Here is a 17134-nt window from a genome sequence, read left to right as displayed (position 1 = left end):
CCTTTAATTTTAAATGGATTAAGAGAAGAATTGAAAAGCAAATTGTATGAGCATTGAAGTGTTTCTGTGCAACATGCCATCATTTTCAGGTCACACATTTTCCTTCACCTCTGCCACAGTCTGTTTATTTAGCGCTACCTTAATCTCATTGTCTCTGATGTTTGTCATTTATCTTTTCCACATCAAGTAGTCCTACATTAAAGCCACAAGGCTTTGCAAAGGCATGCTGTTGACCATATATGGTGTTTTGGGGGCGTTTCTTTATGTAATACAGCCCAAACACATGTTTGAAAATACAGACTTTCTTATACGTACAGGAAGTTCTCATGCACACATTTAGGACTTGTTCCATGCAGGCTTTGATGAGCACCAAGTTGATTCCTTCAGTTTGGCGTGTGTTTAATGGTTCTAAAAACTACATTACCCATGAGCCTCGGCAGGTATTCCAGCCAGAGCCATGATATCAAGAGTTCTACTGTACCACACTCTTTGGTGCTGCAGTCAGGAACTGCTGCAAAATATTTCCAAAAAATATTTCTGAATGAAGATCAACCTCTAATTTCGCCATTAGAGGCCCGGCAACAGAATCTGAAGCTCTCTGATTGGATGTTTTTTTACAGCAATGCTCTCTGGGACTCGTAGTTGACTCCTAAAGTTGTTATGGACACAGACTTATTATAAGCTATCATAAGCTCAATACGTGTCCAAGTGAATAAGAATAGTATCTCCTAACTACCTCAGCTTGTCTGTGAGGAAAATTAAAAGCACTGTTACTTCCAGAACTACTTTCAGCGATTCATGTTGCTCCTAATGTGCTCCATCTCTGCTCCTACCTCCGAGGCTGAAAGTGGTAAATACTGTACGTTTAATCAGCGCATTCCTGTGCATTTGTGCAGAAATAATAACAAAAAGGCTTCGCAACAAAAATAGATTTTGGTGGCTTTCAGGAGTCAAGCAGCACCAAAGTACTTTCTGCTGCGGTGGCAGAACAACAAGAAAGTTCTTGTCAAGTCTGTGACTTTGTCCTAATTTTTTAGAACAAAATGCAGCAGCTTGAAGTTCTAGTGATATATATATTTATAGAAATACAAACATACAGTAATGCTTGCTTTTAATATGGAAGGCCACATAATGGCATCAAAGATTAAAATGGGCCCTACGTCACTTTTACCATCAGTTAGTGACGGTTCACTGCTCCCATCTTACTCAACGTCTCCGTAACTCCTTCAAATGGAACTTGTGTGTTTGTGTTTTTAACATGGTGCGGACAGTTGAGTAACCTACATGACTCGAGAGAACGGAAAATCGTGTTCTTCATTTCAGCACCCTGCTGATGACCGCGGAAAAAAAACACTGACCAATACAGGTTCTGCAATTTTTATAAAAATTAAACTGAATTTAAAATACATTTTTGATAAGAAATCAATGTTTTTTTGCATATTGACTTATTTGGTCAGAATTGTAATTTTCCCGCTGTACGGGTGTTTTGCAGTGGGTGTTAATGTTTGGTGTCACTACTCTAATCTGATCTGTGTGTGTGAGCATTAAAAATAGTTTGTAATATCACTTAAGTTCCAACAAGCTAACGGGTAGCTAACCAGCTGGGGGGCTGATGTTGTACCTCCATCTGTGTGGAGTAGTGTACAGCTCGCTGCCGTCAGCTCGGACAGTCTGGTTTGACCACATCTGGATGAAGCAGAGCGACCGCTAACACCGGCTAGCCGGCTTCCTTTCTATGATGCGGTACGAACAAAACAAACCGAGTGTTTTTAAAAATATGAACAAAGACTGTAGTAGTATTCTACCTAATACTCCTTTTGCATAATAATACAAATTTCAGGTCAGCTTTAAATGTCACAGTACCTCCCAACCTGTGAAATCTCATCTATCAGATAAATTTGATTTAGAAATGTGTGACTCAAATGACGCGGGACAGACAACCCGTTCGAACTCAGCTGTCGTTAGTACTTTGTTGGCTTGTTCATGCGCCCTCAACATTACTGTGGCATTTCTGATTGCCCTTGAAGGCAGAAGTACATTTAGCTAAATAACAAATTCTCGGGTGGACGTCCATGATCCCCCATGTCCATGGGAGATTTGTAGTTCAGCACCACGGACATGAGAACCAGTTTTAGAGTCTCAAAAGAGGAAAAAAAACATCTATTCTGTTTTATTTCTCCAGACATGGAAGAACACTTTGGATCGTTATCCCGAGACGCTGCTGGGCTCCTCAGAGAAGGAGTTTTTCTACAACGAGGACACACAGGAATACTTCTTCGACCGAGACCCCGAAATGTTCCGGCACATTCTGAACTTTTACCGCACCGGGAAGCTCCACTACCCGCGACACGAGTGCATCCAGGCCTTCGACGAGGAGCTGGCCTTCTACGGCATCGTGCCAGAGATCATCGGAGACTGCTGCATGGAGGTAAACCTCTGCTTTCTGCTGACTGTGAAGACATTCTCTGTTTTTGCGTCTTCACGAAGGAGCTGCTGCATTTGTTTGAATGTCTGAAAGTCACAGATAATCACTCCCATCTTCCTGGTTGGGTCTTTACAAAACTAAAGGACACACTTGTCTCTGTTTTGGTATTCTAAAAGCTGGAATGATTGGCCAACAGTAATGGCCTACATTACCTTGTTATTGATTGGCCCGACTGCGTTATATAAGGAAAAATCGAATTTTATTAGATATTGTGATGCAAATATGGAGCTAAAAAAAGATTGAAATTAGTGATTAACATTTTCCATCATGCAGACCAGTAAAATGTCGTACCAGTAGTGCAAGCTGCTCATTATTTTGTACTTTATTCACCACTGAATATAAACAACATTTAGCTTAATATGCTTTTAAAAATACTCCTGGAGTACTGATCAAAATGTGTCTCTAGCACTGAGTTTCAAGTATTGAACATTTAAATGAGAAAACCTTTCTTAACTTTACACAATATTTTACTTCCACAAAGCTCTTTATGTAACGCTGACACATTAAGCAGTTTGACATATTTTGACAAATAAAAAAAGGGTTAAAACGTTTATATTCCAAAAACTAAAAGTGATTCCACACCGAGTCTGAATTTATGCGCAAGATGTTTGTACAAAGCCAAGCAGATAAATCTGCGTGTTTCCGTTACTTCTCGTAAAACAAAGAGTAATTTCACGTGATCGGAAGAACATTCACAGGTGGTGTCAGGTTCAAAACACCTAGAACATTTAAATCATATACAATACTGGTGAAATGTTGAGCTGTTAGATCTTCCAGGTACTAACAGGCCATACATACGAGAATCACCATGGTTACCAGTCAGTGAGAAAAGGATGCAGGCCTTACCTGAAACCCTGGGGCTTCCTGCTGTCGCGGACTCGCCTGCCTGGCCGCTCCGGTCCTCCTCTCACTCGGGTGTCTGCCGTCAGGCCGGCTCATGTTATGTAAGGCTTTCTGAGGTTGGCAACCAATCAACACACAAATCCCCACCGGTGACCGTGACAGAGCTGTGTCTGTCAGAGAAACCTTTGATGAAATCTGTAACTGATGTTATAAGATTAAGGCCGAGGTCTCTCAGCCTGCCTGGCCCACGTCTTATTGAGCGAATCATCGGCACAGGCTAAGGGTCACTGTAACAACAAAATATCATAACGGCTGCTAGAAGAAGACAGGTTCGCCTCTGACTTTGTGTGTATTTTGTACAATTTATGCACAATTTCATTTTGCATTTTTCACAAAGGAATTTCATTTAGACCCGGTGAGCAACAGCTTTAAGCTGTTAAAAAGAGTGTAGCATTTGGTGTCGTCACAGAACCTCAGGTATTATGTAAGCACTGATATAATCTTTTTTCAAACAATACCCAAATACATATCCAGACCAACTTCTACCAAGCAGTTAGAGTGACTTTTACTGTGAAGCAGCTGCAGGCACATGTTGTACACGGACTGACTTCAGCTAGCCTGGGACGCTATTGTTGCTCATTTTGTTCGTAGACTTTGTTGCAGCTCAACAGTCCAGTGACGGAGGACAGCAGCTTCCAGTTTTATGAACCTCTTTTGTTTCAGTACAGCAGCCCTTACAGATAACGTTCATAACGCATCATTCCTAGTGTACTTATGTGTGTGCTGTGACTTTTGATCTGATTTCTTCCAAATGGTTGACTGATGTTGGTTATTCTGCTGCTGCACTCATCGAGTCTTTTTGGACAAGAGCATCACCAGCTAAATGACTCGAGTGTAAACCCATCAGTGCACCTGAGGGGATTACTAACCAGCGCTGCTTTCAAACCCCATTACCAAACTGAAGCTCATTAAGACCGCAGTGATGAGCCCTGATGAACACCAGCAGCTCAAATGCAATCTGATTTGGGCTCTTTATGGCTACTGATTTTGGGAAGCGTCATACCCCAAGTTTCTGTAAGTGATTCCTTTAACAAGCCTTAAACAAGTTCCTTGCTCACTCTCTGAACAACAAATCACCTTCAGAGCTCTTTATATTGTCACATTAGCCTCGTCTTTAGAGGCTTTTATATATTTATATCCCTGTTTTTATAACTGACCCGTCCAGTGACTCATGAATGGGTAATTGTTCAGATTTGGCAGACTTGATCATGTTCACAAATGTTGATTCAACTGAGAGATTCAAATTCATGGGTTTCTTTTTATACTCGCTCAACACTTCCCCCACAATTTCCCACGAGAAACAGTCCACATGATTTTTATTTTTATTCCTCTAGATTCTGCTGTTTCTCTGCTGCTTTTCACCATTTTCTCTGTTAACGTATAGCATTTGGCAAAAGGTTTGAAGAAGGAATTTAACTTCCTTCTAGTTTATTAGTCAATGTTGAGTTCGCTGGCTGCTGCGAGGGGTTAAAGGTTCATTTATTACTACACTTAGCTTGACCGCTAACAGGAGAAGCAGCTAAACTTGGTGGCGCTAACGTCAAAACATTGAAATGAGGCAACACAAATTGAGTTATTGGTTTTTGGTGGAAATAATCACTCTGCAGGTAATTTGGCGATTCTGTCAACAAGGAAAGACATTTAACTTCCTTCAGGGGTGTACTAGTTTATTAGTACCTGTGGTAAAAGTTTAATTTATTCCCAGTCTTAGCTCACTATCTTGTTAGCAGCTAACAAGAAAAGAAGCTAAGTGGTTAAGCTTAGTGGACTGGAGCTAATGGCAAACCAACGGCAGCTGACAGGGCATGAAGCTAACATAATATTAGCAAGGCCAGTGATCAGCTCACAGGAAACAAAGCTAACATGATATAGTGATGCTAAAGCTGCTAAAGACTAGACTCGCCGTTTTTTTTTTCCTACCCTGCTGCTCGCAATTACAGTCTGAATAATGTAACTTGAACACGGCATTAGTGATGCTAGACTACTAGATATCCTGGATTGGTTAACAAGACATGAAGCTAACAGTACATTAGCAAGGCTAGCAGCAAGCTTGTTAAATTAGATATGTTCAGCCTTCTTTATCCTTCATCAATTTGATACGCAAGAGCATTCAACCTAAATAAATTTGTTTTTGAAGCAGGACTTTGGCGTCTGAATTTAAAAAAGATGCTTAACTTGAGATACCATCAGTTCCACATCTAGCTGTGTGTTTTTAACGGCACTAACTTGGTAAATTACGATAGATAAGTTAGCTAATCTTCCTTTCCCTCCCTTCCTCTCTTTGTACAGGAATACCGAGACAGGAAAAAGGAGAACCAGGAGCGCCTGGCAGAGGACACGGAGGCCAACGAGGCGATGGACGCCCCCCTCCCTCCACACAGTACCTCCAGGGAGCGGCTGTGGCGAGCCTTCGAGAACCCCCACACCTCCACCATGGCGCTGGTCTTCTACTACGTCACCGGCTTCTTCATCGCCGTCTCCGTCATCGCCAACGTGGTGGAGACGGTCCCCTGCCGGCCTCCCAAAGGAAGGGTTAAAGACCTTCCCTGCGGGGAGAAATACCAGCTGGCCTTCTTCTGCATGGACACGGCCTGCGTGCTCATCTTCACCTTCGAGTACCTGATGCGTCTGTTCGCCGCACCCAGCCGCTGCAAGTTCATGCGTTCGGTGATGTCGGTGATCGACGTGGTGGCCATCATGCCCTACTACATCGGCCTGGTGATGCCCGAGAACGAGGACGTGAGCGGCGCCTTCGTCACCCTTCGGGTTTTCCGCGTCTTCCGGATCTTCAAGTTCTCGCGTCACTCGCAGGGTTTGAGGATTTTGGGCTACACGCTGAAGAGCTGCGCCTCCGAGCTCGGCTTCCTGCTCTTCTCCCTCACCATGGCCATCATCATCTTCGCCACCGTCATGTTCTACGCCGAGAAAGGCACCAAGGGCTCCACCTTCACCTCCATCCCGGCCTCTTTCTGGTACACCATCGTCACCATGACGACGCTGGGGTGAGTTAACATCAGTTTAACGTTGTGTGTTTGCCGAGATATCTGACATTAAGCAGATTTTATTTTGCCACCGATGGCTGCACTGCTGTTAATATCATCGCCATGGCAACGCGAGTGTGTGTGTGTGTGTGTGTGTTCCTCTCAGGCGCTCCTCTGTAATCATCCCGTTGCGTGTCGGGACATGGATGTGCCATTATTATTGGTTACGGAGGAGAGTTTTACAGCTTCCACCATGAAAAGAGATGAAGTGTGAGAAACTGAAACTGTGTGTGTGTGTGTGTGTGTGTGTGTGTGTGTTTGCCTCCCACTCGTTGCTTCACGAGTACGGTGGTGTATCTTCACCCTGCTGCCGCCCACACACACACACACTCACTGCTGCTGTGTGGATGGAGAGTGTGTGTGTGTGTGTGTGTGTGAGGATGACGGTGTCTTCACCCTGCAGCTCTCCAGCACTGATCTATTATCTGCTGTTCAAAGAGCCTTTGGAAACATCAGAAATAGAGAGTGAGTCAGGAATCCGCCATAAGCTCCGGCTGAACCGACCATACTGCTTTTTCACACACACACACACACACACACACACACACACACACACACACACACACACACACACACACACACTCGGCGTCTCTTCTCTATATGACTCTATACTCCTACCTGTCTGTGAATGGACAGACTGAGAAGGTGTGAATGAGTGACCTGTGTCTGTAACTGGCTGCTTTCACTGAATGAAAGCTTCATGTGGAACAACGTGTGGATGTTCAGGCTCGGCATCAAGCGTCCGCAGCACTGAACGCACGCAGACTTGTTTACTCGCCTTCAGCTGATAGTTGCTGATTTAAAGGAACATTTATATGTGGATGTGTTAATATTTCATGCACTGCATGGTTTATCAATCAATAATCCATAGAACTGATGCTAATAAGTAAGTAAGTTGCAGATGTAGTTCTGTGCAGCTGAACGAAACCTCTCCTCTCTCCTCTCCTCTTCTCCTCTCCTCCCCTCTTTTCCTCCTCTCCTCCCCTCTTTCCTCCTCTCCTCTCCTCTCCTCTCCTCTCCTCTCCTCTCCTCCTCCTCTCCTCCTCCTCTCTCTCTCTCTCCTCCTCTCTCTCCTCCTCCCCTTTTTCTCCTCTCCTCTCCTCTCCTCTCCTCTCCTCTCCTCCTCTCCTCCCCTCTTTTCCTCCTCTCCTCTCCTCTTCTCCTCTCCTCCCCTCTTTTCCTCCTCTCCTCTCCTCTCTTCTCCTCTCCTCCTCTCCTCCTCCCCTCTTTTCCTCCTCTCCTCTCCTCTCCTCTCTCTCTTCTCCTCTCTCTCTCTGCCTCTCCTCCTCCCCTCTTTTCCTCCTCTCCTCTCCTCCTCTCTTCTTCTCTCTCCTCTCCTCCTCCCCTTTTCTCCTCTCCTCCTCCTCCTCTCCTCCTCCCCTCTTTTCCTCCTCTCCTCCTCTCTCCTCTCCTCCTCTCCCTCTCCCTCTCTCCTCCTCTCCTCCTCCTCCTCTCCTCTCCTCTCCTCCTCCTCTCTCTCCTCCTCCTCTCTCCTCTCCTCTCTCTCTCCTCTCTCTCCTCTCCTCTCTCCTCTCTCTCCTCTCTCCTCTCCTCTCTCTCCCTCTCTCTCCTCTCCCTCTCTCCTCTCTCTCCTCCTCTCCTCTCTCTCTCTCCTCTCCTCTCTCCTCCTCTCCTCTCCTCTCTCTCTCTCTCTCTCTCCTCTCTCTCTCCTCTCTCTCTCTCTCTCTCTCCTCCTCTCTCCTCTCTCTCTCTCCTCCTCTCCTCCTCTCTCTCCTCTCCTCCTCTCTCTCTCTCCTCTCTCTCCTCTCTTCTCTCTCTCTCTCTCCTCTCTCTCTCCCTCTCTCTCTCTCTCTCTCTCCTCCTCCTCCTCTCCTCCTCTCTCTCTCTCTCCTCTCCTCCTCTCTCTCTCCTCTCTCTCTCTCTCTCTCTCTCCTCCTCTCTCCTCTCCTCCTCCTCTCCTCTCCTCCTCTCTCTCTCCTCCTCTCCTCTCTCTCTCCTCCTCTCCTCTCTCTCCTCCTCTCTCTCTCTCCTCCTCCTCCTCCTCTCTCCTCTCCTCCTCTCCTCTCTCTCTCTCCTCTCCTCTCCTCCTCTCTCTCCTCTCTCTCTCTCTCTCTCTCTCTCTCTCTCTCCTCCTCCTCCTCTCTCTCTCCTCTCCTCCTCCTCCTCCTCTCTCTCCTCCTCCTCTCTCCTCCTCTCCTCCTCTCCTCTCTCTCTCCTCTCTCTCTCCTCCTCTCCTCTCTCTCCTCTCTCTCCTCTCCTCCTCCTCCTCCTCTCCTCCTCTCCTCTCTCTCCTCTCCTCCTCCTCTCTCCTCCTCCTCTCCTCCTCCTCTCTCTCTCTCTCTCCTCTCTCTCTCTCTCTCTCTCTCTCTCTCCTCTCCTCCTCCCTCTCTCTCTCCTCTCCTCCTCCTCCTCTCCTCCTCCTCCTCCTCCCCTCTCCTCTCCTCCTCTCTCCTCTCCCCTCTCTCCTCTCCTCTCCTCCTCTCCTCCTCCCCTCTTTCCTCCTCTCCTCTCAGTCTTCAGGTTCATTAGTTATCAGCAGGGAGAGGCCAACCTCTAAATGGATTCTCTAGGCAGCAAAACACAACCCAGGCTTTTACCCCCCTCCTCCTCCTCCTCCCCTTCTCCCCCCCCCCCCTCCTGCTCTCAGTTACTCCCTGTTTCCTCCTGGGGAGTATCCCTGTGTCTGTCCTCACCCCTCTTCCTCTCCGTCTCTCTTCTAGAATCAAAAGGAAGGTTTTTGTCGATCAGACTAGAGAGAACAGAGTTCAAACCAAATAAAACAACTTATGTTTTCCTTCACTTGTGGGATCCGCCTCTCACACACCGTTCTGTTCCAGTAAAATATCATTTCATTGATCGGATCTGTACCGATCACAGGCCCAGATGTTCTGTGGATGAACAGAAGCAGATAAAGGAGGAGAATCTTAACTTTTGCGACTCTGTCACGGTGTTTCCTGTCCAGAGTTTAGTTTTAGAAGTGACATCACGTGGTAACGCTGTTAACGGCTCGTTCAAGAGTCAATGTCAGGTGTGTGTTTTTAGAAACCCAGCAGACAAACAGCTGGCAGACATGGACGGTGTCACACAGGAAGCCCTGATCTAACAGCCACTCGCCGCTCTTTGATGAAAAATCAAATTCAAACTCACAGACCACATCACTGAATAATCTGTTTATTAATATTTGTTATTAAATACCTGCAGACGTCACACGGCCGCAGGAACGACATGTGCGTCTCCGAATTAAGAACATTTCTGTGCACGAGGCACAGCAGCGGTAACTCCCCCCTGTTTAAAGTGAACAAATCGCACACTGAACTTCATTAATTATTAATTAATATCAATAATCTCGTCACGGCAACAGGATCTGTCAGCAACAAAAAGCAGCCCGGGAACCTGCGGTCAAGCGGCCCCGATTAGATACACCGAGTTCGAACTGACACAACATGTCTGCCGATCAACGAATCATTAATAAAAAAACAAACCCTCAATCTGTTCATCTGTATTGTTTGTGTTAGGCCAGTATGTAAAACGATGAAACTGGTTTTCCAAGGTCTTCCTCCCCATGTTTGTGAGTAAGTATTTAACAAACTATTTTTATTGCTATCAAACGTTAGGCCTTATAGGCTATAACGTGAAAAAGAACTGACGAGTAGTCTCGAAGAAAATGATCAAATTTCCATGTTTGTTTAACTCATTTGCAGTCGAAGTTGATGCCCACTTTAGAAAACTTCTCTGAATGTTTGTGACTCGTTAAACCTCGGAGATGGTCCCGCCTGCAGCGGGACTCCAGCGTTGCAACCCCCGAGGTTACCAGACACGTTTTGCTCTTTGGTTAGCTGAGTTAGCTAGCTCACAGCGTGACGAGCACCTGCTCACTCCTGTTTGATGTGTCTGCCTCTTCAGCGCTGTCCTCATCATCACCTGCAGACCTCTCAGCTTCTTCACACTGCCGGGTTTTCTCTTGGCAACGAGCGCTACGTCCGTCTGAGCGCGGGATACTTTCAGTTTCAGCTGTGATGGCAGCCCTTCCCGACGGCCAGTCCGCGTCTGCCAATCAGACGTCAGGATGAGTCCATCAGAGCTGTCAGGAGATTCTTTCGCTCCAAGACGGACTGGAATCAGATTTATGATCTGGTCAGCGGAGGTGCATACATGAGGCCAAATCGAGGTTCAAGGTTCATCATTATACAAAACCGGACTGCACACTGAAATGCAGCTGCAGCTCCCTCCGCGCTGCACAGGAAATGTATAAACAACGATTCAAATATTGAAATTTCAACAGAATAACAACAATAAAATAGGCAACGAAATAGAACAAAGTATGTAAAAGCAGCACTAAAGGAAGAAATAAAATAAAAAAACTAAATTATATTTACAAGGAAGATGTACAGTTACACACATACACACACAATATGTACAGTATCAGTGTGATATTATATATTATATAAGTTATAGTGCAAAAGTAGTTGAGTAGTATTTAGTAGTGCAGGTAATGGTGGTGCAAAAGAAGACCAGTGTAACAGAGTCTTTCCATGTACATTTCAGATACAGTGAGCAATGCAGAACATTCAGAACATGTAGAGCATGTAGAACATGTAGAACAATGTAGAGCATGTAAAACATGTAGAACATGCAGAGCCATGTAGAACATGTAGAGCATGTAGAACATGTAGAACATGTAGAGCCATGTAGAACATGTAGAACATGCAGAACATGTAGAGCCATGTAGAACATGTAGAGCATGTAGAACAATGTAGAGCATGTAAAACATGTAGAACATGCAGAGCCATGTAGAACATGTAGAGCATGTAGAACATGTAGAACATGTAGAGCCATGTAGAACATGTAGAACATGCAGAACATGTAGAGCCATGTAGAACATGTAGAACATGCAGAACATGTAGAGCCATGTAGAACATGCAGAACATGTAGAACATGTAGAACATGCAGAGCCATGTAGAACATGCAGAACATGTGGAACATGCAGAACATGTAGAGCCATGTAGAACATGCAGAACATGTGGAACATGTGGAACATGTAGAGCCATGTAGAACATGTAGAACATGTAGAACATGCAGAACATGTAGAGCCATGTAGAACATGCAGAACATGTAGAGCATGTAGAACATGTAGAACATGTGGAACATGTGGAACATGTAGAGCATGTAGAGCTTGTAAAACATGCAGAACATGTAGAACATGCAGAACACGTGGAACATGTAGAACATGTAGAACATGTAGAACATGCAGAACATGTAGAACATGCGGAACATGTAGAACATGTGGAACATGTGGAACATGTAGAACATGTAGAGCATGTAGAGCCATGTAGAACATGTAGAACATGTAGAACATGTGGAACATGTAGAACAATGTAGAGCATGTAGAACATGCAGAGCCATGTAGAACATGTAGAACATGTAGAGCATGTAGAACATGTAGAACATGTGGAACATGTAGAACAATGTAGAGCATGTAGAACATGCAGAGCCATGTAGAACATGTAGAACATGCAGAACATGTAGAACATGCAGAGCCATGTAGAACATGTAGAACATGCAGAACATGTAGAACATGTAGAACATGTAGAGCATGTAGAACATGTAGAACAATGTAGAGCATGTAGAACATGTAGAACATGCAGAGCCATGTAGAACATGCAGAGCCATGTAGAACATGTAGAGCATGTAGAACATGTAGAACATGTAGAACATGCAGAGCCATGTAGAACATGTAGAGCATGTAGAACATGTAGAACATGTAGAGCATGTAGAACATGTAGAACAATGTAGAGCATGTAGAACATGTAGAACATGCAGAGCCATGTAGAACATGCAGAGCCATGTAGAACATGTAGAGCATGTAGAACATGTAGAACATGTAGAACATGTGGAACATGTAGAACATGCAGAGCCATGTAGAACATGCAGAGCCATGTAGAACATGTAGAGCATGTAGAACATGTAGAGCCATGTAGAACATGTAGAACATGTGGAACATGTAGAACATGTAGAGCCATGCAGAAAATGCAGAACATGCAGAACATGCAGAACATGCAGAGCTGAGGTCTATGTGAGGTCTGCAGACTGTGCAGACCCTGAGCTGAGCCTCAGCCTGAGGAGGAAGCGGTTCTGCAGTCCGGTGGTACGGCAGCAGAGGGTTCTGTATCTCTTGTCTGCTTTCTTGATCCGGGCGGAGACGTGCGACGCCCACGGCAGGTTCTCCGTGATGCTGATGGGAACAAATGAGAGTCGGATCTGGATTTAATCTGGATATGTGTGACGAGTGTAAATATCTTGCTGAGCAAAAAGAGCGTGAAGACGTTTAGCTTAAAACCCAGATGTGGAAACCCGCGGTTAGTCGTCTTAGTGTGGACATGGTGTCAGATCACACTGAGGGTTCTCTGCGATCTCCGAACTTTGAAAATAAAGCTGAAAAGCCTGGAAGGAAGGAGATCAATCTGAAACGGGATGATTTGAGTGTAAATGTGAGTTAATTTGCTGAACTGTGAAAACCCACAGCTGTGGCTTCCTTGTTCTGGTGGAGAGTCTTAGCGTCCTGTGATGATTTAAACGGCGTGTCAAACGTCTTCACAGCGTCTCGATCGACTTTCAGAAACATGAGCTGAATTAAATTCAGCTTAAACCAGTTGTTTTCCACTTTATGCTCGTCTTCCTCCCCTTCATCCTTCTCTTTTCGTTCCCCCCACTCCTCTTCCTCTCTGCTCTTTGTGTTTTCTCCTCTCCCCTCCCCCTCCTCTTCCTCATCCTCTTGCTCGTCCTCTGATTTGCTCATTTGCTTCTCTTTGTTCGGTTTGTTATCATTGTTTTTCATCCTGCTGCTTTTATTGCTTTGCTCCTGTGTTTTATCACTGTGCAAATAAACTGGAAGTGAAATCATAAACCTATTGCCGCCTCTCCAGAAGCAATATATGTGAGGGGAAACGCAATCTGCTGGAGCTCGTTCAGAGAGCCGCTGCCAGGAAAACATGCGGACGGTTGGTGTCTTCAGATAATGCACATTTTCCTTCCGGTGGTCTGATAAGAAAACCTTTCAATAGAACAATTAATAGTTCATTTAATAGGGGAAATATCTCATTCATCCATTAACAAGCTGAAATTATCTGGAGTTTCTGTTGATGGAAAATACAGAGTGGTCCAACAAATAGAAATGACAAATTCAGTGACCCCATTTCCACCTGGTGCGAAACTCGTGTGAGTGCTGCACAACACATTACTGTGATCAGATCTCAGCAGGTGTAAACCACACCTGAAAGGTCACCTGACTCATCCTCTTCCTGCTACGTCAAGCTGCTCGTCAAAATAAAAGCTGATAATTTGATCTTTCATCACGTCCTCGCTTCACTTGCGTGTAAAACACGAGACGAAACCAGCTTTACGGCCCTGCCTGTATACTTCGGTTACGGAGCGATTCTGCTGCTGCAGAGCACTTTACTATCGACATTATTTATAAGAACAAGAGGGGAAGCAGCCATTTCCTCTCAGGAACAGGATGTATATGAGCCTGAGAGCGAGAGTAGCAGGTGGCCTTATAAAACAGCCTGGATGGAATTATAGACCATCTCAACGCATGGTTCACACTGTTAATGTTTTAATAGAGAGGGATGGAGGGAGGGACGGAGAGGGGGAAATACAGAGTGAAAGAGGAGACACAGGGTTAGAACAAGAGGAGGTGCGAGGAGAAAAAATCGAATCAAAGACAGAGAGCGTTACAGAGAGGGTGAGATGGCTTGACGCTGTAAAGTTTCATGGTTTATCTCTTCCATTTCCTGCCTGAAAAACAGACAAAATGGCCGCTGTGGCCCTCAGGCCCTCAGGCGCCTGTTGGGAACTGTGGAATTGTTTCGTGACGAACAACAGCGCTTCCGTCCGCCTAGTACTTCTGCGCAGCGTCTCCGTCTGTAGCAGGCTGTCAGATACTGTCGTGAGCTCAGGTTTTGGTTTTGGTCTCTGTACAGGCCCGAAGGTACCAAACCTGGCAACACGACTGACGACACGACTTCAGGAAGAAATAGTTCCAGCACGTAACTGATTTCTGTTTGTGTACAGATTTAACGAACCAGATTAAACGTGTTAAACACGGCTAGCCTGGCTCGGACAGAGCCAGCTCTGCTTCCAGTCTTTATGCTAAGCTAGGCTAACCACGCCCTCCCTCCATCATTGGACTGAACACACAGACATGAGACTGATGTCGATTCTCTCATCTCGCTCTCGGAAGGAAGGAAGGGTGTTTCCCAAAAACTGTGGAATTGTTCCTTTAAATTTGAACTGGAACTATGGCAGTTTTGAAAAATTAAAGACCAACTAAAGCTGGTTTGTCCCACAGAGCGTCGGACGGTGGAACAGCACCCTGGGTTTGAACTACCTGGAAGCGTGCATCTCCATATTTAAAGTGTGGAGTCTCGGTCGTCTCTGTGACGGCCGGCTTCTCTCTCCTCCTGCCGGCGTGGCCGCTCAGAACAGCTGTAAACACGTCGGACAGCACGAACTAGTCCTTTTCTCACATCACCCAGGTAATTGACACAAGGGGTTAACGGCAGTCCGGCCATAGATACACACAGTGCAGGTTTGGACTGAGAGTCGGATTTCTGCCTTCGATGGCACCGCGTCAACACAAACCGACTGTATCGTACATAATCGGGCTTTAATTTAGCTGTCGCTGTATTTATGGTCTGGTGTTGGCAGAGAACTGGTGTCTTTGTTGGATGTTGCTGTTTCTCTGCTTCGTGTTGTCTTCACTCAGTCTCCACCTGCATCAGAAACGGACCAATCCCAGTTCCTGTTGTCTCCGTGTGGGATCTCTGTAGCCGAGACAGGAAGTTACGCGTTGAAGGAGGCGCACGGCCGCTACAAACCTGCTTCTACAAGAGACGGGAAAAGAAAAATGTGTTTCACTTGATTCGTTTGAACATATTATGCAAATTGTCTTCAGAGCGAGACACAATGCACAAAGCAAAAGAAAAGTTTAGTGTCGGGATGTGAATGCACAAGGCAACAGACGGGAGATCAAACAATGTCTACAGAAGATGGAAAAAGAAAGAAAAAAGCCATTTGGGAAATACTGATAGTTAGCAGAAGTGATTCAGGAGAATTTAACAACACGAACAGGAAGAGAGAGCCATTTTTGGAGCCTTTAATCTAAATGTAAAATAATCCTGGACATGTGTAATGAATATAAAGGGGAAAAGTAAGTTCTTGTGCAGATGATGGACTTGACAGGAGGGGATGTGTGGAGCAGAAGAGCTGCAGAGATCAAAGTGAGGCTCTGCCGAGGAACTGAAGAAGAAGAGTTAGAACTCCGTCCCGTGAAGACTCCGGTCCTCTGATTTTGATCTCACAGGCCATTAGCAGCCAGCTTTAGAAACTCTCATTATACTGTGTTTGTACAGGAGTCCTTATCTGCCACACTACATGAGCACAATCAGGGAGTAATGAGTGTGAGGTGTTTACTTTCTGCCTCAGTGAGAAACGTTTCACACGCAAAGTGCTGCACTCATCATTATTTCCACATTATGTCAAACACAAGCTCCGCTCCCTGTAATAACTGTGACCTGTGTTTAAAGCGTCAGATGAGTCGTAACGATCAACAGCTCGAAGATTCATTGATAAAATTCAGTTTTTAAATTTCAGTGTGAACGTTTATGGAAACAGCAATTCGACAAATCTCCACTCAAGAGCTACTTGCTAGCTTTTTCAACCACATTTCATGGTCTTCCTCAGCATGGAGTTTGCTCGGTTGTCAGATAGATAGATATAAAAAAATATAACTAGCAGTTGAACTCGTCTTTTTGAACGCTCTGGAGTTAACGGACCTTAAGTCTGGGACCTTTGTTGCATGTCACCTCCACACCTACAGTATAGACTGTCGAATAAAAGCCAAAACAAAAACGGTAATAAGTAAATCGACCACCGCTGTCACCAAATGATTCAGGACTGAAGGCTAGGGACATTTTGTTCGGCTTTATTTGTGTGAATTTGTCTGCTGGATTGTCTTTGCCGCACTGACTCTGCGGACGCCGGCTGAAACCAGGCAGGCGGCCACATGCATCCGCTGCCTTCGTCTTCAGATCAGACTGCAAAAGGAACCAGATTTAACATCCAAACATTCAACTCAGTTTGCGGCGGCTTCATGTCGCCTACCACAGACAATCAGCCGCGCTGTATTTGCAACAGCTTCGTCCTTAAAGGAGTACACCGGTGGTTTTGTAATGCACTTGCACAATACTGAGGGACTTGCGAGAGACAGATTAAAACAAGAACAAGAGATATTCTGACTGTTACAGATCAAACTGCCCAGCAGAATGTAAAGTCATTAAAGCTGCAACATTAAAGTGATGAGCACATGAATGCGTCAATAATTCTAATCTGATGATATAATATATATGATTCTGAAACGAGAGCACTTTTACTTTTGGTACTTTAAGTATATTTTCAACACTTTGAATGCAGCAGAGTGTTTCTACACTGTGGCGTTACTACTTTCACTGAAGTAAAAGCTCCTCCCACCTCCGCCAGTTCGTCACACAGACTGTGTGTTAGACATTTGTAGTCTCCGGGCCCGCGCCGAGACAACCCTGATGACATCACTATGACATCATGAGGGTTATTTTCTTCTCCGGAGCCGCAGAAGACTTTACGCAGCTGTTCTCGCAGGCTGAGCAGTACTCCTCACGACGAGGGAACCGAAGTTGGTGAAATGCCGTTTAATGAGTCAAACGTTTTA

The 17134-nt window shown here is 45.2% G+C and overlaps 1 protein-coding gene across 6 annotated transcripts in view; it reads left to right on the top strand.

Annotated features, from left to right (window-relative positions):
* The window catches only part of kcnd1 (potassium voltage-gated channel, Shal-related subfamily, member 1), a 75498-nt gene that overhangs the window by 15417 nt on the left and 42947 nt on the right, over nt 1-17134 (top strand). For all 6 annotated transcript variants that reach the window (XM_044210231.1, XM_044210228.1, XM_044210229.1 and 3 more), the window contains 2 exons: nt 2183-2428; nt 5678-6390. In XM_044210231.1, the coding sequence (XP_044066166.1) occupies nt 2183-2428; nt 5678-6390 (959 nt within the window). The remainder of the gene's footprint in view (nt 1-2182; nt 2429-5677; nt 6391-17134) is intronic.

Source organism: Siniperca chuatsi, linkage group LG10 (genome assembly GCF_020085105.1).
Source record: "Siniperca chuatsi isolate FFG_IHB_CAS linkage group LG10, ASM2008510v1, whole genome shotgun sequence".
Lineage (NCBI taxonomy): Eukaryota > Metazoa > Chordata > Actinopteri > Centrarchiformes > Sinipercidae > Siniperca > Siniperca chuatsi.
This window is presented reverse-complemented; position numbering and strand designations above follow the sequence as displayed.